This window comes from Camelus bactrianus, chromosome 2, assembly GCF_048773025.1.
Source record: "Camelus bactrianus isolate YW-2024 breed Bactrian camel chromosome 2, ASM4877302v1, whole genome shotgun sequence".
Lineage (NCBI taxonomy): Eukaryota > Metazoa > Chordata > Mammalia > Artiodactyla > Camelidae > Camelus > Camelus bactrianus.
In genome coordinates, this window is record NC_133540.1 from 72,410,563 (window position 1) to 72,436,294 (window position 25,732).

A 25,732-nucleotide genomic window follows, 5' to 3' on the forward strand; every position below is an offset into this window, starting at 1 on the left:
TTATTTAGAAATTAAGCATATAGATAGTTATAATAAATAAATTGATTGTTAACCATGTGGCCACTAATGTCACAAATAAAGTATATATAATTCACTAATAGTTTACTTTTAGTCTCATATTAAAGTCTAGGCACTTTAATTACAGAGTAAATTTATATTGTAGTGATACAGTATGTTAAAGATTTACTTTGTAGGAAATGTTAAAGCAGAAAACAATACATAGATCTATCATTTCCTACTTTTATATTCCCTTAATGTATTTCATTCAAAATTCTGTTAAATTCTTCAACTTCTGAAGTCAAAAATCGAATCTTACTCACTTATGTTAAAGTGCTAATTATACTAAGTTATAAAATTTAAAATACTGAATAAATGAATCAAAGGTAGAAATGTAAACAAAAATTTGCATTCTCTTTTATAAGTTGTATTTGTGAAAAAACTTACAATTTGTAAAAAATAAAAGAGTCATTTCCATCACTTTTCAAGCACCTCAATTATCCTCTCTTTTTAAAGAGTGCCCAAATGCTCCAGACATATGAGCTGACCCTCTGTTTGACTGTAATCTCCAGTCCATTTAGGTTTCTAATTTGTAGCTCAACAGGTAGGATAATAATTCTAATTTACTTATCTTCCACACCCTCTAGACCAGGTGATCTCCCAGGTGCAGTGACAAATATCTCATAACCAAACAAATGAGATAATGACAGTAAATTTGATCAATACAGATTCTAATTGCTTAAAAAAATTGAAATGCAATAGGAAGGAAATGGCTATTTCTGTATCCCCATCAGATAAGGATTTTCAAAACTGTAATTATTCTTTGTTTTTCATTCTTCTATCTATTCATTCTATATATTAACTATGGCCACTTGGATAGACTAATTTGTTTATTTTTATCTTTTAAATTGAACTATAGTCAGTTTACAATATTTTGTCAATTTCTGGTGTAAAGCATAATGTCTGTCATGCATATACATACATCTATTCATTTACATATTCTTTTTCATTATAGGTTAGTATATGATATCAAATAGTTTCCTGTGCTATACAGAAGAAACTTGTTGTATATCTATTTTATATATAGTAGTTAGTATTTGCAAATCTCGAACTCCTAATGTATCCCTTTCTACCCCCTTCCCTCCCAGAAGCCGTAAGTTTATTTTCTATGACTGTGAGTCTATTTCTGTTTTGTAAGTAAGTTCATTTGTGTCTTTTTAGACTGATTTGGTTTTAATCAATAAAAGAAACCCTGAAAAGCCCTAAGAATTAATTATAGAAAAGTCTTTGATTGAATGCATACTACCATCCAAATCTAAAGCTAAGAATCACCATGCTATGTGGAGAAAGAAGATGTAGCGAGCCAGAGAAAGAGGTAAGTAAAAGGGCAGGAATATGAAGGACAGGAGATGAACAGAAATGTGAAGGAAAATGGAAAGTGGAATTATTTATCTTACATTGGTAAATATAAGGAAAAGTTAGATTTTGACTCCCAGTTTCCTATATCTGCTTTCTTCCTTATCCTGCCCATTGCTACTCCTACACCTCCTCTTTCTACATACAGTCTAGTCTCAGAATCAGTTACCCTTCCAGCTCTGAAGCTGTGTAAGTTCAAACCTCCTGATTTCAAATGAAGGCTTTGAGGAACTACTTCCGTATTTCATTTTTTAAAAACCATGTTGTTATGCAAATACTTTGAGTGTGTTGTATTTACAGACATAGATCTTCATTTACTTACTATAAAGTTACTAGGTTAAAGTTTCTGTTTTGTTTTTTAATTATTTTTTTTTCAGTGGGGGGAGATAATTAGGTTTATTTATTTATTGAGGAAATACTGGAGATTGAACCCAGGACCTTGTGTATGCTAAGCATGTGTTCTACCACTTGAGCTATACCCTCCCCCCAAGTTTTTTGTTTTAATTTAATTTTTTTTAATATGAAATATTCTAGTATGAAATACACTCAAGTAGCTTTTAAAACAAACAATTTTATCCAATTACCATGATGTATGCAAAAACACAGGCAGGCTGATTCTGCTATGAAACTCAGCACAAAAGAACAGTCAGGATAACTTTGATGCTCTATCACTTTTGAGCTAGTCTCCCCTAAAATGATGAAAAAAACCCATTATCATCATCAAGAACAACAAAAACCTAGTGATTTCTCACTGTATGTAATAGTTATGAGTATAAATACATTTTTATAACTGTTAGAAAACTATTTTTTAATAAAATAAGTGTTGGTGAACTTTATAAAATATAAATGGTATTCTAATATTTCAAAATATTTAATTTTCCAGATTTTTATAATTAAATATTAAAATGTTTTCCTTTAGAAGTAAACACCATATAACCTTTTAGATCACATAATACTTTCTAATAATTTTTTATACTCAAAATATTTATAGTATTTTTGGAGTGTGTTTAATAATGGCTAATATTGTATTTATCCCTTTAAAAACTTAATCCTTCTTTAAAAATTAATTTTCTCTAAATTTTGTCTAACTTTCTGATACAAGAAATTTAAAAGTGCTATTTAATTCTTGTAATAATTAACAGCCACTGTACTAATTTAATTTTATCATTTTGCTGGTTTCTAAATGATAACTGATAAAGAAAATATGCTTAATTAAAGAAGTAATATATGGCAATTTATTTCACTAGGCAGTTTAAATTATATTTTCTCTCTGTAATTATAATGCAATGATGTTACTTTTTTGGAAATTAAAGAAAGAGCCAGCCATGTCTCATGAGTGTATAAGCACCTCAAAATCAAGAAATGTGTATTAGTCATCTTTTAAGAGTGTCATTTTGTGCCTAATATGGAATCTGAGCCCTATTTACTGAGTTACGGAGTTGGTGCAGAACAATGAAAAGCATTTGTACTCCAAAGGGAAAAAAACCAAACAGAATTTAAATTCTGACCCTGCCACTGCACATTGTAGTAGGCTAACTAGTCACCCTCAAAATATATTTTCAAGTTATAACCCTCAGTTCACTATGTGACCTGATTTGGAAACAGGGTCTTTATAGATGTAATTAAGTTAATGCTCTTGAGATGAGATGACATCACTTTAGATTCAGAGTGGCCCTAAATTCAATGTCTTTATAAGAGACAGAAAAGGAGAAGACAGGGGCACACGGAGGGAAGGCTTAGTGAAAATGGAGGCAGAGATTGGAGTAAAGAATCCCTAAGCCAAGAAATACCAAGAATTACCAGCAGCCACCAGAAGTGAGGCAGTAGGTTTGGCATGGATTCTCCTTTGAGTCTCAAGAAGGAACAAACGCTCCTGACATCTTGATTTCAGAATTCTGACCTCCAGAAATGAAAGAGAAAATTATTTTCTGGCATTTTAAGCCACAGAAATTTGTGATAATTTATTAGGGCAGTCTTAGGAAACTAACACTAACTTATAGTCACTAAGGGAGTTAGATATCTCATTTTAAAATGGGGCTAATACCCACTTTTCAGATCTGTTAAGAACATTAAATGAGATAAAATAAATACACCACTTAATATGGTGTCTGATATCTAGCAGTGCTCAGAAACATTGCTTACTTTACTGATAGTCACTCAGGAGCAGTCTCTAACTGAACTTCCCAAAAGAACATCTAAAATATGTTTGTCTTAGCAAGAAACATAATTTAAGATTACATAAACTAAAATCCATTAAAAGGCAGTTTTCATGTATATTTCTTATATTACTCATAGATTTAGAAAATCACCACAATGAGAAAATTTAATTAAATATAATGAATATTAGTTATTAAGAAATTACATAGTACTTTTGAATGTCTTGTAATACAGGGAGGTTAGACAATTTTCATCTTCTTCCCTGAACATCTGCCTTCTTGACTCTTCCATCATATGGAGTAACGAAAAGATAAGAGAAAGGACTCTAAACTCTTAACTCCTGAACGGCCACAGGAAACTTTTTGTAGCTCATAACTTGAAGAATAATTATATTCTCACATATTTAGAGATTGGAAAGAAATCATGTAATTTTTAAAAGCTTTTAATCTTGACAGCCTCATCCCAATATCTTCTAATTACTTTTAATGTTTTGCCTCGATTGGCTATTCTACATGAGAGCAAAGAAACACACTCTTTTAAACTGTAAGTCAGTTTCACAAAAAAGGCTGACTGTAAATAACATTTTCTAACTTAAATAATATCCAGCAGAGAACAAAATTTTAAAGAAACAGAGGCTATAAAACTTAGGATTATTCCAAAACACAGATTGAATGGATTTTGACCAGCAAGTTTTCATAAAAAAATCCCCATGTCTAATGCACATTTATTAATAAAGAATGATTTTTGTTCTTTCCCATGTAAATTGAAACAAAAGCAGTGGCCAATAAATTAAAATGATATCATTAATTTCTAACACTAATTGACATTTTGTAGATAAAAATGATACTCTAAGAGAAGATTCTTGATCTAATGTAAGAATTTACTACAATCTGTTGCAGAGATTGATTATAAAGATTTCTCAGTCAAATGAGTTCTGTGATTATATTATATCTACCAATTTTCCAAATGCCATAAATCCCACAAAAACAGATGTTAAGAAAATAAAGGTCAATTTACATAAGTTCACAACATTATTCTTAATGAGACTCAGCAATACAGCCAGGGTTGTGAAGAGGCGGGTGGTGGTTAAGAAGGGACACTAGCCAATGTTCTGTGGGGTCTCCCAGGAAACCTTCTTGCAGGACATTTTCAGTCTCCCCAAAATGTACCTTTAGTCTCAGATTTAAAAACAGATCAATAATTAATTTTTTATAAATAGATTTATCTGAACAAGATTCATGCGAAAGTTGTATAAAATTCAATGTTAATTTATTGGTTTCCAGTTTCAATTGCTGCTGCTAAGAAAACTAGATGGTTAAGGCCCCCAGACCCCAGCCTCATATTCTCCCCATAGATGTCCTATGGGAAAGCAGATCACAGATCATAAGGAAAAGAGTGCCTGTGGAACGTGGAATAATACAGACAAGAAAATGCTTGAGCACTGAGCTAAGTTCACTAATAATGTAAATTTTCACAATAAATTATACCTACCATAGGGATCAATAATTCAAGTGTTTCTTGGATTGCACGTGAAAGGGTACACAAATGCTTAACTTTTAATAAAAATCAGTGTCTTTTGCCAAAACTACTGAACTTATTAAAAAGAAAACAATTGGACAGCCTCATGTAAGTCTATGAAATTAGAGTACTCCTTCAGACCTTATACAAAAATAAACACAAAATGGTTTAAAGACCTCAGTATAAAACATGACACCATAAAACTCCTAGAAGAGAACATAGGCAAAACATTCTCAAATATAAATCATAGCAATATTTTCTTAGATTAGTCTCCCAGGGCAAAATAAGTTAAAGCAAAAATTAAGAAATGGGGCCTAATCAAACTTAAAAGCTTTTGCATAGCAAAGAAGATCATCAACAAAACGAAAAGATAACGTACGAAATGGGAGAAAATATTTGCAAACAATGTGACCAACAAGGGTTTAATTTCCAAAATACACAAACCGCATCCTTTAAAATCTAAATATAGAGCTACCATACGATCCAGCAATCCTACTCCTGGGCATATATCTGGAAAAGACAAAAACTCTAATTTGAAAAAATGCATGCACCCCAATGTCCTTAGCAGCACTATTTATAATAGCCAAGACATGGAAGCAACCTAAGTGCTTATCAACAGATGACTGGATAAAGAAAATGTGATGTGTATACACACACACATACACACACTGGAATATTACTCAGACATAAAAAAGAATGAAACAATGCCATTTGCAGCAACATGGATGGACTTAGGGATGATCATACTAAGTGAAGTAAGTTAGAAAAAGGCAAATATATAATATCACTTATATGCAGAATCTAAAATATAATAGAAATGAATCTATTTACAAAACAGAAACAGACTCAGATGTAGAAAACAAATTTATGGCTACCCAAGTGGAAAGGAATGAGGGGAGATAAATTAGGAGTATGGGATTAACATACACAAACTACTATATATGAAATAGATAAGTAACAAGAATTTACTGCATAACACAGGGAGCAATAGTCACTATCTTGTAATAACCTAAATGAAAATAATTTGAAAAAAATCATATGTATGTGTGTATATATATGTACGTATGTATATATATGTGTACACTTGAAAGTAACACAGAATTGTAAATCAACTATACTTCAATTAAAAAAAAAATAGCAATACTTGCTGTTGTGAATTTAGTCTGGCTTGTAGCAGAGAAACTGACCCTTTCCAACGTTGCAAGGGAATACTTCAACTGCACAACTACTCAATCCCTCACCCTGTGAACTGTGCACAGCTGCTCAAAGAAGCTGTACTCTGGTCCCCAGCCATGCTCTCCACATGCTGCTCCATCTATCTGGACTTGCTCTTGTTCACATTCTTTACCTGATTAATTTCTGTTCATCCTTTAAGAGTTACTTGGGTATCATCTCCTAGTTCAATAGAAAGAGAAAAAACCTCCAACAGAATGAGGAGAAAAGATGATACCTTGATAACAATTTTAATGTAAAGAACCTAGAAAGAAGAAATAGGAAAGATGGATTAGAAGCCCAGCTTTGTCACTAAATCTTGTACTTTGGTAAATCAGTTCATCTCTCAAAGATTTATCTGTGATATGGATATATTGGAAAAGATAATCTCTAAGACCATTTATAGTTTCATATTGTTAGTCTATGACAATTTCTTATATTCTCCCCCTACTGGGAAACTTAACCTATTTGCATCTTTAAGAAAAGTCATAAGAATATAAACTAAATTCACCCTCCAACTCTGTGATATCAACAGGCCACAACTACTAAATCTAAATTATATTTACTAACATATTCTTTAATATGTTGCCTTAATCTAGATGTTCATTTAATGTCACTAGTGATCTCATCATGTCTATAAACTTTAATAAAGGCAGTATCCAGCACCTTGTGAGCGCTGATAGATATGTATTAATATGTAGAAGAATCATAAAGTAACATATAAACATGTACAGGGAAAAATTTACTCCTTTAATAATTGGATGCTAGTTTAATCATGGAAAATTTCCAAAGTTCTAAAAGAGTATTCTGATTATTCCTAATTCCTAAAGATAGTAACCTAATTCATTTACTTTTAGCTCACCATCTATTTAAAAGAAAATGTGAAAGCAAGATCATAATCCTTTCATTCTGTATTATAGTATTAGCCCACAATATTCTTTGCGTATTAAGTTGAGTACTTCAATTTCCAATCTTTAAATGTCGTTGTATTAGAATAATTTTGGTAAGAGAGGACTGTAACAACATGACAATACATACAGTCACTGAGGTACAGAAATATGGATTAGTAAATGATTACTGGATTGGATTTTAATAGTATTGGTTCCTGTCTCTCTGTTTCATATTGCATGCACAGTTTCTGCTTCATCATTAACTTTAAATATTTATTATAAAACTATTGACTTAAAAAACACAAAAAGAAATACCTACAAAATGTCAATTATAGAGGTAGGAGGCATAAGCTATAAAAATATTGTGAATATGATTGCTATAGACTGAATATTTATATTCCCTAAAAATCCATATGTTGAAACCTAATCTTTAATGAGATGATATTTAGAGGGGAAGCCTTAGGGAGGCAAAGCCCTGATGACTGGGGTTAGTGCCCTTATAAAAGGCATACCAGAGAGCACCCTCAACTCTACTGCCAGATGAGTACACAGTGATAAACCATTGTGAACCAGGAAGTGGGCTCTCATCAGACACCAAATTTGCTAGCTCCTTAATCTTGGACTTTCCAGTTTCCAGAATTGTAAGAAATAAACGTTTGTTTAAGCCACCCAATCTATGGTATTTTTGGTAGAAAAGCTGGAACAGACTAAGGAGATAATCATTTTGGTAATTCCTTAGTAGTAACAAAATTTAATCTAACTTGAGTTTCACAAATTTAAAACATGTCATAAATCATATAGGAATATAGAGCAGATCTTTCTATATGTAATTTTTAAAGGAAAGTTTATTTTTAGTTCCAGTTATTCCATTTCCAATGCTATATATTTCTTCCTTTAACATTTCTTATGGTGGAAGTATACTGGCAATGATTTTTCTCAGCATTTGTTTTTCTGAAGTCTTTATTTCACCTTCATTTTTTTGGAAGGTGAAAAAAAAATTTTAAATAAAATAAATAAATAAACTGACTATAGAATTCTGTGTTGCCAGTTTGCTTTTCCCTTTCAAAACTTTAAAGATGTCACTTTATTGTCTCCTAGCTTACAGGGTTCTTGGTGAGAATTCCACTGTAATTGTCATTTATTCCTCTGTATGTAATGTATATTATTTTCCTTCTTTGGCTACCTTCAGACTTTGTCTTTGATTTTTAAACAGTTTGAATAGGCTATGCCTAGTTAACTTTTTTTTTTGTTGCTGTTGTTGTTTTTAATTCTCCTTTGTTTGGTGCTCTTTAAGCTCTTGGATCTCTAATTTGGTGTGTGCCATTAATTATAGAACATTGTGGCCATTGTTTCTCAGTTCTTTCTTCTATACTGTTCTGTTTTTCCCACTGAGATTTCAAATGCACATGAGTTAGACCACTTGATATTTTTCCACAGCTTTGAATTTTTTTTTTTCCTTCTTGCCACTTTTTTTCCTACTGTGTTTCAGTTTGGGTAATTTATATTGACCTATCTTCAAATTCATTGATTTTTTTTTCCCTTGGCTACGTTGAGTCTATACATAAGACCATCACAGACATTCTTCACCTGCTATTGAGATTTTAATATCTAGCATTTCTATTGGATTCATTCTTGTAACTCCATCTCTCTGCTGAAATTGCACACACATCTGTCCTTCCATATTGTCAAACTTTTCCATTTAACATACTAATTATGGTTATTTTAATTCCCCTTTCTGATATTTCCAACATTTGCATAATATCTGAATCTGATTCTGTTGATTCTTTTGTCAGTAGGCAGTGTGTTGTTTTTTCTTGCTTTTCCATGTGCCTTCAAATTTTTGTTGAAAGCCAGATATATTGCATAGGACATTAGAGACTTGGGTAAATAAATTTTATGTTTGGAAATGGGCATACCTTTCCTTCTGCTAAGGCTTTAGTAGGGACAACTGGGTCAACCAAGTACAGTTAAACTGAGTTCATTACTGTTGCTATGGTTACCCACAGCCTTCAATTTTCTCTAATGATACTGAGTGCTTAGGGTAGGAACTGGTTTGCCAAGAATTTTTCTAAACATATGCTCCACCTTTAGTCTCTAGTTTGCACTGGGCCTCAGAGAGGGTTTCTTTCCACACTCCTGTAACATTCCCAGCCACATTCTATTATTTAACAACTCACTGCTTGTTAGTCTGTGTTAAGGAGAGTGGGGCCTTCTCTGCTCCTCTGATTGAAACTAAATCTTAGGAAGGCACTGTGTCCCAGGGTCTCACAGATGTGGCCCTCTCAGTATTTGTCACCTCCAGCTATAGTTCTGAGCCCTTCATGTATTCTTGTCCCTGTCCCAGAAATAAAAGATGTTTTTCTGCTCCCTTCTCCCAGCTGCAATGGGTTTTCACCAGTGTGGTTTGCTTTCCCCCTGTATTTGAAGCTTTTGTTCTGTATGGACAATTGGGAAGAAGCATCTGGGTGGAGTTTTGTGCTTTTCCTGGAGTAGCTGCAGTTCCCTTCTTTAGACCTTTAGTTCAAGAGACACTTTCTCAGGAATCTTGCCAATGTTTTTATGTGAACATCTAATGAAGCCTGTAGAGAAGAGCCTATAAGTGGGTATAAATTCTTATGTTTATATTCTCTTGCTAGCGTACATTTACCCCTCACCAATTTGTTGACCAAATTGGTGAGGGGTAAATGGATTCTGTTAGGATTCTGTTATCTGATGGTGCCTGCTCCATATGGTCTCTCCTTGCAAGGTGCCTGTCTTTACTTCTATCTTAGGTTGACTGCCCTTGTGACTTTAGTTCTCTGATGATTCAAGAAAAGTTGTGAATTTCTATTTTCTCCAAGTGATTTATTGTTATTGTAAGGATAGGAACAATGCTCTTTTCAGCTTTCTACATCCCAAGCTGAAACTATAACATCTACATACAGTTTTACATTCATCACCTAAATAAATTTAATAGTGTAGAATGATAATTGCAATGATCTATACATCAAAGGAAATGCCTTTTTCTTTCTTTTTATCATAACTGAGCATGGGTTTTTACCTTTCAGCAGTTCAAAATTGTAAGCTCAATTAAATGTAAAACCACTATTCTCGTCTTAAAAGAAAGAAGATATTTAGCATTTTCCTTGCAAATCATAGGATTATAACATACATTACATTTTTCTTTTGTACCTTTTCCACCTTTGAACAATCTATTTTATTAGCTTGTCTTCTATTAGTGGTATACTGATAATTTCATCATGCCATTTAAGGTTTTTCCTTGGTGTTATCTTTCTGACTGAAACTTCTTTTCTGAAGAATGGAGCTTCCTCAATTCCCAATATACATGTGTATTTAACTGTGAACTTATAGACGTAATATATTTGTCTTTGTTCCCTAAGAATACAGAGCTAGATATGCATTCCTTTACTCGTGTAAGGTTTATAGGAACCCTACCAGACATGTCTTTGAAAGGTGTATTTCAAAAATACTAATAGGAAAAATTCTGTTAGTTACCACTACTCTTGAGGGTTCTTCCTTTATTGCTTTTAAGCATAGCAACGAAAGAAGAAAACAAGTAAAGCAGAAGTTACATCTAAAATAGGATGATAACTGATGCAAAGATACTGTGTGGGAAAACGGAGATAGAAAAGAAAGGGGAATGACAACAAATAAACTGAAAAACCAAGAGGAAAAGGAAATAAATCAGAAGGTACACTAAAAACACTACTTTGAAAAGTTTGTTCTTATGAAGCTAGCTCAGTATCTTAAAATCATTCATTTTGACTTTGAGATTAATATTATAAATAAATACTTTGCTCTCCTGCCTTTCTTAATTTGTTTTACATCACTTGCTGATTAAATCAGTTTGGAATTTAAAAATTGCTCTTTAGCTCTAAAAAGGAAAAAATAACTTGTATGAAAATTAGGGGAGGTAAATTAAAGCAAATGAGAGGGAGAAATACTTTGGAAAACTGATAGTATACAAATTGATAAATTGAATCAAAAGTGGTAACTATTTCTTGGATATTTTTATATTTTCAAGGATTGTTTGAAGTACAATGTGTAAAATCCTATGGAAATATTTAATCTTTTAATCACAGGTATCAAAAATTATTTTCCTTTACTTTTATGATAATTCTTCAACTAGTTAGTAAACAACAAAAGCATATGCTTTTATGTTTATGCCCTCCCTTTTAAATATGTAACTTCAATTCTATTTGTGTTATAAAGGAAAATGCTGTCTGGTTCTGAATAGTAAGGTGGTATTATTATCATGTGTAGTCATTTGAGTTAGATTGACATTCAACTATCTGGAGAATGACAGCTAAATTAGGTAACTACCATTGAATAGACTACTTATAAATATTTGATGCTCTTTTCTTTCATAAACTGGGAAACAACAGGCCAATGTTGTGAAATATGAAAACAAAGTATTTAATTATTTTAGCCAAATCATTTTTGACCTGTTTAATGTATTTTGAAATTTGATATTCACAATTTTTATATTTATGGTTTATTAAATCTTAGAATTAGTTTATTACATTTTAGAATATTCTTTTGAAAAAGATAACAAGATGTGTCTATTAAAAATATATGGCTTTGTAATTTGGAACTCTTAAAGTAGTTACTATAATCACAAAATGGAAAACCTAATAACCATTTTAAAATCAGTTCTTTTATTCTGAATTGTAAGGATAACATTATATGGGTCAAATCTTTGCAAAAAATTTATCCAAATATTATAGACCTCAGTGTACACAAATTTAGAATTGGTCTTTACCAGAATATGATACAGCTTCACTCACTAAAATTGATTATAACTTTTAAAACATAAATCACTAGGAAATTAAGTCAATATCATTTGAATAGATGATGTTCCTTTTAAGCATTTGATAATAAAAATGTACTATAAGCATTGAAAAAACTTTTCAAGACTCTTTCTTCTTCAAGTTAGTTAATCTTACTGCGAGAGCATCTCTCTGAAAGTGAAAAATACTACGACTATATTTTTCCAGTTTTACTGTAATCAATTATTAGCAACATATAAAGGCATATTTGAGTGAGTCTGTTAATGAAAAGGCACACTACATTTCATGAGATGGAGATGTGAATCCTCTCATTGTAAATTTATAGCCTTTCCAATTACCTCATCATCTAAGCAACTCCTCCCTATTGCTGGATTCTACTTTGGGGTATGACCAAATAAAATTGTTAAACTGGCTATATCTTCAAAATAGTTACAATGACAGTCATAAAACAAGAAAGTCCTTAATATTGAATACAAAAAACATAAATAAAAGTTTAGTTAATTGTAACCCCAAGAAAGTACTAGTCACTGGTTCTGACATAGTCAAAAACATAAATACTAGAATCAGGAACCAAATGTAAGATACCTACATAGGTACTGATTTTAGGAAGCAGGGTAGGAATGAAGACATTTAATATGAATATTCTGATGTTCCTGTGTAGAATAAAACATTTACTCTTTCAACTCTTTTCCAGCTTTAATAAGCACCACAATTACAAATATGTAAGGAATCTCTACTGATAGGTAAGTCAGAGATTCGAAGACTTGTACTTGACCAAAGGGAAATGTGATAATCAGTATTCCAAGTTTCTGTCTTATAAGCTTACTATTTCAAAGTCCACATGCTTAGTAAGGTAATACCCATTTTATGGTTTTATCCATGGAGGCATAGGAAACATTTCAATTTTAGATACTTAGGCTTAGGGAAAGCATCAATCATTTTATTTTATTTTATTTTGGTTTTTGTCAGATTAGCTCTCATTTAACCAGAAATAATGATCTGAAATCTCAAATATCTGGTATTATTTTTATATTATACATTTTGATTTTATAAAAGTGAGAAATAAGTTTAGTCCAAATTGAAGACTGTACTTCCATAATCTTTATATTCCCACTCATGATTACAGGGCATGAATAATGAATTTGCATTCCCAAAAGTTTCTAGTAACAATATCTTCTCTATCTCCATAACAATAGATATTTCTTTATCTTCAAGGCAATATCACTTATAAGCACAACAGTGATTTTTTTACTTTAAAAAGAAGCAAATTAAAAAAAAATTCACATCTCATTGGAGTTCTTGCTATAGTTGTCAATTTTTATCAATTAATACTATAACTGAGCAGGACCCTATGGGCCTTTTCCAGGACAGAACCCTCCCCCTATGTCCTCTGCCTGCCTCTTGTCTGTAGAAAAGCTGTAGTCTGCCAGGCCTCTCCTGAGTCACAAAAGCCTGACTCAAGAATTAATGATTGAAAAGGTGTGAACATGTAGTGACAAAAACAGCAGTTGGATCAGGAGAACTGGTGAGAATTTAAACAGTAAGTCAGCCATATGGCAGTCACAGAATCTTTAATTCCTCCCTGAAGGACACAGATAACAGTGCCTGATGCACATTCCTAAGTTGTTTTACAGATGCTAAGCCCCCCACCAAATGGAAGAAGTTAACTACATGATGACCATGAACATGTACCGCCTAGACCTCCTGGAGCCTGAGGATTGACACTGTTAACCCCTATGACACCACCCTGCTACCTCACCATCAGCCAATCAGAGAATTGTGCAGGAGGTGATCACACACCCTGTGACTACCTCCTTCATCTTGCCTTTAAAAATGCTTCCCTGAAAGCTATCAGGGAGTTCAGGTCTTTTGAAAATTAGCTGCCCCAAACTCCTTGTCTGATACCTTACAATAAAGTCTGTACTTTTCATCACAACCTGGTGTGAATATATTTGCTTTACTGTGTACAGGGTGAATAAACCCAAGTTTAGTTTGGTAACAGTACTGCATTGATACCTACATAAGAAATCATGCTTTCAGTATATTTTAGAAAGTTAGATGATAAAGAAATAAGTAAAAAGAAATAATAGCAAGGGATAATCAACTGAGACCAGCTGGTGATTATTTACCTTTAGAGAAATATTTAATATATTTAAATCCCATTCTCTATTCACCTTAGCGGTTCTTTCTTCATACAACTTCGTAAGAATCCAAACCTTCAACATTCTTTCATGAAAAAGAAAAGTGCATTTTTTTTTCTTTAGGTAGCTTTATAATGGTACAAAGTGCTGCAGGTTTTTTGTTTTTTTTTTCTTTGTAATCGATTCATATATCCTTCTCAGTGAATGTCATCAAATCATACATTTCTTTTGCCAATAGTGAAGAAAAATATTATGCAAACAGGACTGTACCTTTGAATCATCTTTAACACCATATTAAGATGAATCTATCTGGCATTTATTGCTAGGCACAACAATTAGAATCATGTGGTGTATTGCTATAGCAGTCTATAATGGAGGTAAACAACCATGATTTTCTGATGGATGCTAGCGTTGGAAAAGAGAAAAGATATGGATGGAAATGGGCAATGACAACAGCTCATTCTCAAAGTCTGATGGCACTTTGGAGATTCTACATATTAAATTTACATCTCTCATTGACAAAAAGTTCATGCTAAATCAGATAAGCTGTTACAGAAATCTGAGCTGAAAAGCAAATATCTGACTCTCTGCAAGGTGCATATATTTATAATACAGCTGAGCAAGGTTGTAAAATCCAGGATTTTTATCTAAAAATTTACAGATTATTTTCAAATTTTCTAAATATGATAACCTAGAAATAAACTAAGGTGGCTAAAAAGTCAAGTTTGCTTTAAATTCGCTAGAAGGAGGATTTCTTTTAATGGATTTTTCCTTTTCAAGGAAAGAGGTCTCATTAGCTGTGACTAAATCAGAGCTGTATATGATACATGAGATCTTTGAACAAATCTATAGAAGAAGTTAGGGTTTAAGAAAGCTTACTGATTCAGTTAACATGGAAAGTACAAGTACAGTTGCTAAATGACAATGAACTTAAGAGCCACTTCTATCCTTGCCCCAGACTTTGAGCCATTCTTGAAGCCTTGACACACTTGGCCACATTGCAGTGCAGTTTTCTTAAATGGGCTGGATAATGACAAACAGATAAGGAAGAGGCCAAGGGAACCGTCTACTACAAACACATTATAGGTAATATACAACACTGGGAATTGCATATTGACCTGAGGGCATTTGGTCCCAATCAGCATGCCATGCTACAGCACAGAAAACATAGTCATGTTTACAACACAGAGCTGAATTTAAAAGACTCACATAATTGCCTGCGAGAAGGTACAGGAGCACTTCCATAAGCTGTGCCCTGTAAACAAAACACATTTTTTTTTTTTTTTCGGAGCAACTGATCATCAGTAACAGTAGAAAATGGTGGAGAAATGAATAAAGAAAAGAAATACAAAATCAAGATGGCTTAAGAGGCTTTTATTAAATAAGGAAATAAGGCTTTTAGAGTCATTGCATTTGGCACACATATATTAAAATCATACTGGTAGGAAATTAAGAAAAAAATATGTAGTACACTAAAATAAGAAAGTAAAATAAAAATTACAGTGAAAGATGGGATCATTAAATTTGACAGGGAGTTTCGTGAAAAGTAGAACATACATGATATTTATTAAGTGTCCTTAAAAAGTAGGTTCCCTTGCACCAATTCCTTGGCTGATGCGAACATTTTTCAGTCTTAAACTAAGCAGTGTACTAGTATTTGCTCCATTCTTTTCCTACCTCAAACACTATATATAAAAAATGACCTCAATAAAAGGGCTCTAATCTGTACATCAATAAAAGTTAATCACTGAAAAACGGCTTAGTCAAATGGAGAGAAAAAGTTACTACATAAAAATATTAATTGTGTATGATAGACATCAAAGTTACAACAACCTTGCTACATCCTTCCAGTTGACAAGTCTGTACAAACACATATTGCAATTCAAATTGTATAGTTTCATGCCTGGCAATGATTTCTGTCACAAAACCATTATAATATACTCAAAGAGAACTTTTCAAATATTAGGTAAATATAGGTCTCTGTGAAAATCAATAGTTCATTATAAATATAATAACTTACAAATGACAAGAATATTTGAAAATGATTAATATTTATTGAACACTTATTCTGAAGCCCCTATTTTTAGCATTTGAAAAGCATTATCTCATTTAGTTCCTACAACAGTCCCTGAAATAGTTAAATTTTTTTTACCTTTATTATTATTCCTATGTCTTCTGATGAGGAAACTTTCAGAATTAAGTAACTTAGATTTAGTTTAGAATCAGTTAAGAAATTATCCAGGTATTTAAGGCTAGTTAAGTATTTAAAATGGAGGACCTACAAAATAATCCTTGTTGTGGCATGTAATGAATTTTTCTTCTAATGAGAATAGCAAATGCTAGTATTATGGCCTTGGTTCCTTTAAAGGTACATCAAAGAGGGGGCTATCTGTCTACATGCTTGCATTGAGGGATGACAAATAAGGCATGCAGGTCCAATACTTCAATTTACTTCATCTAAGGATATGTTTGTATCTCTGAATTTACCTATTTTCTTACGGTCTGTTGGGATTTTCCTGGGGTAGGTTTAAATAAATTTTGCCCTGGATGGAGATTTGTGAGTAAATTTGATCAAAGGACTGCAATCTTCACTTAGCAGAAAGCACAGTACTCCAGAAACTTGCTCTAGAGCTCAATCATAATTACTTACAGCAAAAATTCATCATTTGTGAGAAATTTATTGTGCTTTTGTCCTTTATCTTTTAGAGTTTTTAATGAGTTGTCAAGTTCATATGTACCTTTCATTATAGTATCATACAGACTAGTCTCATTGTCCTAAAAATCCTCTATTCTCTGTGTAATCATCCTTCCCTCCCCCAACCCTTAGCAACCACTGATCTTTTCACTGTCTCATAGTTTTACTTTTTCCAGAGTGTCACATGGTTGGAATCACACAGAATTTAGTCTTTTCAAATTTGCTTCTTTCACTTAGTAATATGTATTTAATTTTCCTCCATGTCTTTTCATAGCTTGATTGCTCATTTCTTTTTAGCACTGAATAATACTCCATTGTCTGGATGTACCAAGGTTCACCTACTGAAGAGTACCTTGGTTGCATCTACGTTTTGGAAATTATAAATAAAGGTAGTATAAACATCCATGTGCAGGTTTTAATGTGACATAAGTTTTCAACTCAGGTAAATACCAAGGAGGTCAATGCTGGATTGCACAATACAATTATGTTTTATGTAGTTCTTTAAGAAACTGCCAAAATGCCTTCCAAAGTGGCTGTATCTCAATAGAATCTTTTACAATTAAAAATTCTATCATATATCAGCATAAAGACCAAATATGGACAAATTTATTATTTTTAACAAAATACCAAACCCAATATAGTACATTTCCAAAGTCTTTATTTATTAGATCTAGGCTAATATTAGGCTTTATAAAGAAATATAGGTGTATCAGTTAAGAACAAAGGAGAAAAAAATTACAAATTTAAAATTTTATTTTTCAAGTAATACTTGGGTTGGGGTAACAAATAATCAGATTATTATCATAGGAAAACTAAGCATTATTAGAAAAAGTGCCTGTACATAGGAAAACTGCTTAGAATAAACAACTGAGAACTAGTTAAAAGAAAATACTTAGGGAGTCATAATGACTAAGCCTCCATTATCCAGTTTACCCACATCATTTTCTTTCTAACCCATTTCCTTTCTAAAAGTTGATTAAAAATTCCATCTATAATTTGAAAATATGAATTGAAGCAACACTTACAGATAATTAAATGTAATAATACAGCCAAATCAAAGTAATGAGTTTATTCATCCAACACTTGGTAAATAAAAAAACCAGTGTTCAATTTAATTGCAGGAGCTTAGAAAATCTCACAGAGAACTACTTCATCTCTAACTTATTTTTCACAGACGGTATAGTTCATGGATATCACTATTTTTTTTTTTTTACAGTGGTTTACAGCACCGTGTATGCTTATTTCGTATTAGAAAAGCCAGATGATCTGAGCACATATTATCCCTGTATGATAATAATGTGTTTCTCATTCCCACAAACAAGAGAGAGAGAGAGAAATAGTAAAATGAATTTCCATCATTACAAAGCAAAATGTAGGGCAGTGACAGGCCTAGAACTGAGTCCTTTGGCTCCCAGAAGTCAGGAGCTTACTTACCCCTAGCTAAGCTCTGATTAAGGTGAGTATGAGGACGAAGGCTTATACTTAGAGGCTGTTCTGTGAATCATGTGTATATGATTTTCATTATAAACCATCTTAGTTGTAAGTCAAGACTTGAAATAAGCACAAGATTTGGAACAAGGAAAAAAGCTGAAAACCCGAAATCCATAAAAGGCAATAAATGACTTAAAAATCACACACACACACACACATACACACACACACAGTGATGAAGCCCCTTAATATCTTCTTATTTTCTGGAAGCATTTAACAAATACAGATTGTAGGTGTAGTCCAGAGATCAAAGGAATACATAATTTGATTAGGGTGAGATCCAACACCATTTCTACCTGAGAAAAATGTTAAAAATAGTATCTCAACTATGATTCAATAAGAATACAGAACTTACTAGCTCCAGGCACACACACCAAACAGCAAAACAGTGCTAGAGATGGAATTGAAATTTGAATATAAGAAAATTCTTAAATAACCCTTTATCCAAAAGCCTTGGGCCAAGTGTTTTTCAGTATTCAGAATTATTCAGAATATGCAAAATAATACCCCTAGCTAAGTCTAAGGCTGGCATAATCAAAGACATTAATATTTCTGTAGTAAAAATATGATAACCTCACTGTGACTTTAAAAAAATTATAAACAGCTTCTTGTCAATTTAGATCAGGCCAGATTTGATTACCAAATAAGTCATAGAAAGACTAGATTTTCAGGGGCTTTTGCTTTTTTTTTTTTTTTTTTAATTTCAGAACTGCAGATAAGAAATTTAAAGAGCTATAAAATTATTTTAAACATAATTAGAATCCAAGGGGGCATGACATTTTTAGAAAATTATCATTTTAACTGCCTTATCTTAGGTTCTCATACAGTTAAAGTTCCCTTGATAATGAAATCACTTAAGAAACAATTGTTTAAGAAAATAGACTTAAGACTTGCATATACAGAAGAATGCTCAACTTCTAGAACGATCATGAACAAAAGGAAAATTTGACCTTGGTCCCATAACAGTACATACATGTGGAGAACAGTAGGATTTAGGTAATATAGCCATTTAAGATGTCATGAAATAATGTGATTTTAAATTAAGACAAGATATTTATGATAAATACATCAATATTTTTATATTCCTTCATGCTTTTTGGTAGTTTCTATTTTATCTTTTAAGAGTCATGTTTCAACTTTATATATACCACTCAGAACTATCTTTCATGACTAATTAACAGACATGAGTTAATAAGTCAGGAAGTATGTAGATTGTAAAATGCTTGGAGATTCTCTGAAATCAGAAACTACTCAGATATGTGAATTTTAGTTACCTAAATTAAGCAAGAAACAACTTTACTAGTTTTGTGCTTCCTTAGACATTTATTTTAACCTTTCATTAAATCACCCAAGTTGAACATATTAAAATACTATCTCTTTTAAAATCCCTCTTGTATCATAGACCCATCCAAGGCATGCCCTTGATCCAAGGGCACACACAACCTTGGATGACCTACTGAGTTATTTGTTCATTAATCAACCGAGGCAGTATACAGAACTTGCAAGGCACAAGTGCCTTTAAATAGACTGCACTTTTTGTACCTAGCATGTTACCTTTATGTGACAAAAATAGTGACTGTTAGAGCAGGCAGATAGCTAGATATGAGCAGAGAAAGGGGGACACAGGCCAAATGGCAGGAACTGGGCAAAAAAGGAGAGGGGCACGGGGCCAAATGCAGGAAACCACACATCATGCAAACAACAGGGGTCCCTGGGCAGACAAAGAAAAGCAGAAAACTCTGGACTGATAAGAAATCACACATTTTGGGGGTGACAACTGCCATCAAGGCCTACAAAAAAAAGGTGGGAAAAGGCAGGAATCTCTAGTGCCTGAATGTAACCTTTTACTCACTATGCCCTCATTTCAATAAAATTAGACTTGCAGATGAGAAGTAACCATCATGGACCGACGCCATGACACTTCTAGTCCAGACTAAATAAGGACATAAATCCTTCCTTCCTTTGGGAAGGTGGAGCTGGGATGAAAATCAGGGAATATGACCCCAAACCCTTCCCTCCGCAATGAATATTCCGCCCATTTATTTTTGTACCCTATGTAACCAACTTGCCAAAGAAACTCAGGGCAGCCACTCATCTGAGCCTGCCCGCTCTCCCCTTGAGAGTGTTGTATCCATCCCTTAATAAATCCCCACTTTCTTAACCTCTGCATCCTGTCTCTGAATTCTTCCTGCGAGGAGACAAGAACCTAATCACCAGCAACAGTAATCGTAAGACTGAATACCTACTGGTAGCATTTTATACCTTATTTCAAGAATAATTCTTTTGCCATGTTTTAAATTTGAAGGTAGTGCAGTAGAGCTGAGACAATATAGTAAGTAGAAATTGGTGTTAGATCTCTTAACTACCATAAAGGGAAAAAAGAAATAATTTTTTAAATAAATAAAAGGAAAAAATAATAGAGATTTGTGAGATACCTTTCCTTTATGTTCTCAACAACCTGGTAGAAACTCGGAGATAATAACCTATAAGGTAATGATGAATCACATCCTTATAGCTTCCAAATAATGCTGGTAGAGCTAAGGCATTTACAGTTTTATTAAGAAAATAATCACAATAAAACTGCACTGAGAAAATTAAACTGGAATAAAATTAAACTGGAATGCCCTTTTTTTTTTAATCTATCTCTAACATTGTCTCTTTACCATAGTTATACACAGTATAATAAATTTAACATATATATTTTAACAAATATTTGCAGTTTAAATTTTGTTATCGTTAATTTTAAACACTACTAGTTTTATGAGGCATTTAATTGAAGTATGTGAAAAATATGTTTTCTTACATGTGCTTAGCTTTAAATTCTTTTTTTAAATTGATTCTCCTGAGAGTTACTCTTCTGCAGTTTTCAATAACACATCTCCTGCTAGTACTTCAGTAAGAAACACAGTAGGTGGGTATGAACTCTAACTGCACACTGAGACGATGAAATGCAGTCACCCACAAGGAAAACACAAATTCCTCTGCATGCTTTATATCATTTTAACTTATAATAGTAATCACAACTTACTGTATTTCCTGGGGATTTCCCAAGGCACAGCCAAAGGCAATCAGTTCCTCCCAGCTAGTCATAAATGTCCTGTGTTTCTTTCATTGCTTAAATATTGCCCTAAGCCCTTTTCTTTTATTATATGCCTTTGAATTGGAGTGAACCATTTCCCAAAAGACACATCAAGAAGAAGGTTGACATTTGCAAAAATAAGAAGCAGCATGTACTGTGTGTTAATATGAGGGCCTGAAAGATTTGACATGCGTTCCTCTAATTATTTTAGATCCTCTTTCTGGCAGTGTGTTCCTTTATTATCAATACAAATTAAAATCTTTTCAATGTCAGTACTCTACACACTACAGAAGTAGGGAAATAAGTTAATATTGAGAACACTCCATTAAAGATTTGTTTTTGTCGAGGTAGAGTTAAATGTTCTCTTTAAACTTATTGTTTTCTCATTTAACACAGGTGTACCAATTACGATAAACTATAAGTTTTTAATTCTTATTTTATTGAAGTGTAGTCGATTTACAATGGTAGTTTCAGGTGTACAGCAAAGCAATTCAGTTATACATATACATATATATATATATTTGCTTCAGATTCTTTACCATTGCAGCTCATTACAAGAAATGAAATATAGCTCCCTGTGCTATACAGTAGGTCCTTGTTGTTTATCAATTTAATATATAATAATGTGTATCTGTTATTCCTAAATTCCTAATCTATCTCTCCCCTTCCTTTCCCCAATAAACTATATGCTTTTAACAGGAAAAAAAAAACACAACAGATTAAAGGATCAAAAAAAACTAATGAAAAACAGATTCATTTAAGAGATTAATCACCTAAGAGATTAATTTAATCATTCTAAAACACACACCTGACAAATACAAACACTCATCAAAAACCTTCAGTGCTTATCCAATGATGGCAGAATTCAAAAAAAACCTTTGCTTAACTCTCAGGTTTGCTATGAGCTTATGTTCACCTCCTCCTTTATAACTACTCATCCTTTTCCCAAATAACATTCAGACTGGTTGTTAAATAAAATAGAAAGTTGATTGTGGGCTGCACAGAGGAAGGAGATAAATCTGTAGTTTGTCTTGAATGTCTAAATGCAAACTATACCTAAGTAAGTTTGTAAATTGACAGTATAGTAACATTCCAAGTACGAGCATGCAAAATATTCAGAGGCATAAGAGAAATGTGGACCTGAAAGTAAAATGATCCATAAGTAGTATGGAAGATATTGTATCATAGCACAATTTTACAGCCAAAGAATATAGCCTTCCTTAGGCTACAACATGTAATAAAATACATTAAATCAATGCCTTCTGATTGGGCAAAATCAAGACCAGTTATCAGCTCCTGGAGAAAGTCTATAAACCAAGAATCGTGTTTCTTAAAAAGCAATTTGAATATTGATCTTTTTCCTATGAATTTACTCATTTCTCCCAAATTTTCCAGTGTTTTCAAGACTTTCGAAAACACTCAACTTGGTTTGCTCATCCTTTTCACTTGCCTATTTTATTGGTTCACCTAATTTTTAACTAGTTCACTTAATAACAATAATATTTAAAATAACAATTACAACTAAAATAAACAGGTTTAGGGGCAAACAACTCATGGTCAGAAGTAAGCTGACCAAGAGGAGAGATACCCATCAGCATCAGCATCACAGTTTTCCAGAGGGAATGTGACATTTGAACTAATTCAGTGAGCAGGTAAGTGGTGTTCTCCTATGACTGGAATGATCACCCAAATGTTGAATTATGTCCAATAATCATTTTAAGGCAGAAAGTCTGATGGGAGCACATGCTAACAGAACAATTCATTTTCTGCTACTTACATGATAATCTTCAATTATCTGCAAAATTCTCATTCATAGTACCTCACATCCTTGTGTTAGTAAATTAATGACAATCTTGTATATATCAATATACAGAAGTTAATAATTATCTACTAAAGCATAGTTTATTCAATAGTTGAATTTTCCATTCAATTGTTTCTATACTCAATAATATATTCAACAGATAATGGTTTACTTTTAGTGAAAAAGTTCTGAACTAATCACAATTCCAAAAGAGTTATTTCAAAGACCAATAACAGGGAAAAAGCAAGATGGCGGAGTAGGACACTTGTAGCTCACCCTCTCCCACAAATACACCAAAACTCACAACTACGGACCCACTCAGCCAACCAGAGCACCTGCTGAACTCCGACAGAACATCACCCTCTTCAAAAGACAAAGATGCCAAAAATCTGGTAGAAAAAAGGAAAAAAGAAGGAAGGAAAAGCAAAACAGTGTGGATCGATCCCACGGGGAGGGAGTGGCAAAGGAGGACTGGCACCCGTTCGCTGGGTCTCCCCTCTCCAACAGAGAGGGCAGTGGGACGGAGGGGGAGCCTCTGAGGCTCAGATCTGCCCCAAGCACCCCTTGACCAACAGAACTGAGTTAAACAAGCACAAAGGGTCCCCGCAACACCCAGCCCAAGATGCGAGCCAGCAGCTGGGGCCGGGGCAGGCAGCCGGAGCCAGGAGGAGGACTGGGGCGGCTGCACTGAAGCAGCCCCGGGGGACTGCAGGGAGCTGCATGCCGTGGCTGGGAGGGGATACGGAGCAGAACAACCTCAGTCCCCCATAAATTGTGAAAAAAGCAAAGCAACACGGCTGGTGTGCCCTGGAGGGAGGGGCGTCATAGCCTTTGTCTCCTCAGACCTGCGCCACCATTACTGGCACTTCTCGTGAGAAGAGAGGCAGGGCTCAGCCACAGCCGCCATATCCTCCTGTGCACAGTGCTGGGGCGGGGGTGGGGCCTAGACCTGAATCCGCACCTGGGGGCTCCACAACCTCCCAGGCAGGACTGAGACTTGTTTACAGCCGGAGGCAGATAGGATCTTTCTACCCTGGCACCTCAGAGAACTCACGCCACCAAGACAAATAAGGAGCTGAGATTTGGCACAGAGCAGAGGCGGGGCCGTTCTGCAGTCATCCCCGAGCCCGCCTTCCGAACGCTGACCTGAGGCGGAGCGGGCAGCTGCACAGAGCAGTGGAGCGACCAATGCCAGGAAGGAGCAGGCGGCAACCTGCTGGCAGGAACGCAGCACCTGACTACAGTGCTGGGAGAGGGCACGATCTGCCTACTTGCCTCCCCCAGTGCAGCATCTGACTGCGGCATGGGAGGGGGAGGGGGAGTGACCCGCCCACCCACCGGATAAGAGCTCAGCACCTGACCCATTGTTGGGAGGGGGCGTGATCTGCTAGCTGACAGCCACTGGGAGCAGTACAGAAGAGGGCACCAACAGAGGGCCTCTGGAAACAGCAAGCTGAGTTCAGGAAACAGGCTGAAGACACAAAGACCTCTCGATAAAATCATTAAGAGCACACCGTCTCCAGGAGAACTAGATAACTGATACGCCTTAAGCCACAGTGCCAGAGAGATATGAGCAATATGAAGAAGCAGAGGAACCGCTCCCAATTAAAAGATCAAGAGAAGTCCCCTGAAAACACGATCAAGGAAATAGACATTGATGACCTACTAGATCAAGATTTCAAAAAAGGAGTGATCAAAGTACTGAAGGAACTAAAAGAAATAGTGTTGAGAGATATAAAATATGTCAAAAATGAAATAGAAGCTATAAAGAAGAACCAAGGAGAATTAATAAACTCATTTGCTGAGATGAGATCTGACCTAAAGGCTGTACAAAGCAGGCTAGATAATACAGAGGAACGAATAAGTGACCTAGAAGACAGGACAACAGAAAGCACCCAATCAGAACAGCTGAAAGAAAAACAAATAAAAAACAATGAAAACAATATAAGGGAGCTATGGGATAATATAAAGCATGCCAATCTACGCATAATAGGGGTTCCAGAAGGGGAAGAAAGAACAAAGGGGATTGAAAAGGTATTTGAAGAAATCATGACTGAAAACTTCCCAAACCTAAAGGAATCAGATATCCAAGTACAGGAGGCTCAGAGGGTCCCAAACAGGAAGAACCCAAATAGACCCACACCAAGACATTATAATCAAGATGGCCAGAGTCAAGGATAAAGAAATGATCCTAAAGGCAGCAAGAGAAAAACAAAGAGTGAGTTCCAAGGGAACCCCCATAAGGCTCTCAGCTGATTTCTCTACACAAACACTACAGGCCAGAAGGGAGTGGCAAGATATATTCAAAGTCCTGAATGAAAAAAAGATGCAGCCTAGGATACTCTACCCAGCAGGGCTATCCTTTAGAATAGAAGGAGAGATAAAGAACTTCACAGACAAGCAAAAACTAAGAGTTTAGCAACACTAAACCCATGCTAAAAGAAATATTGACAGGTCTACTCTAAATAGAAAAGAAGCAGGATGCTACAAAAATGAGAAACCCATAACTGGAAAGGAGATAATGGCCATGAGTTACAAAAAGAAT

The 25,732-nt window shown here is 34.1% G+C and overlaps 1 protein-coding gene across 8 annotated transcripts in view; it reads right to left on the reverse strand.

Moving 5' to 3' along the window:
• CCSER1 (coiled-coil serine rich protein 1) overlaps nt 1-25,732 on the reverse strand; it is a 1,108,361-nt gene that overhangs the window by 207,154 nt on the left and 875,475 nt on the right. Inside the window, exon 11 of one of the 8 annotated variants that reach the window (XM_074343903.1) lies at nt 15,331-15,376. The exons of the other annotated variants lie outside the window; for them this stretch is intronic. Coding sequence (XP_074200004.1) covers nt 15,331-15,376 — 46 coding nt within the window. The remainder of the gene's footprint in view (nt 1-15,330; nt 15,377-25,732) is intronic. 8 annotated transcript variants of the gene reach the window in all.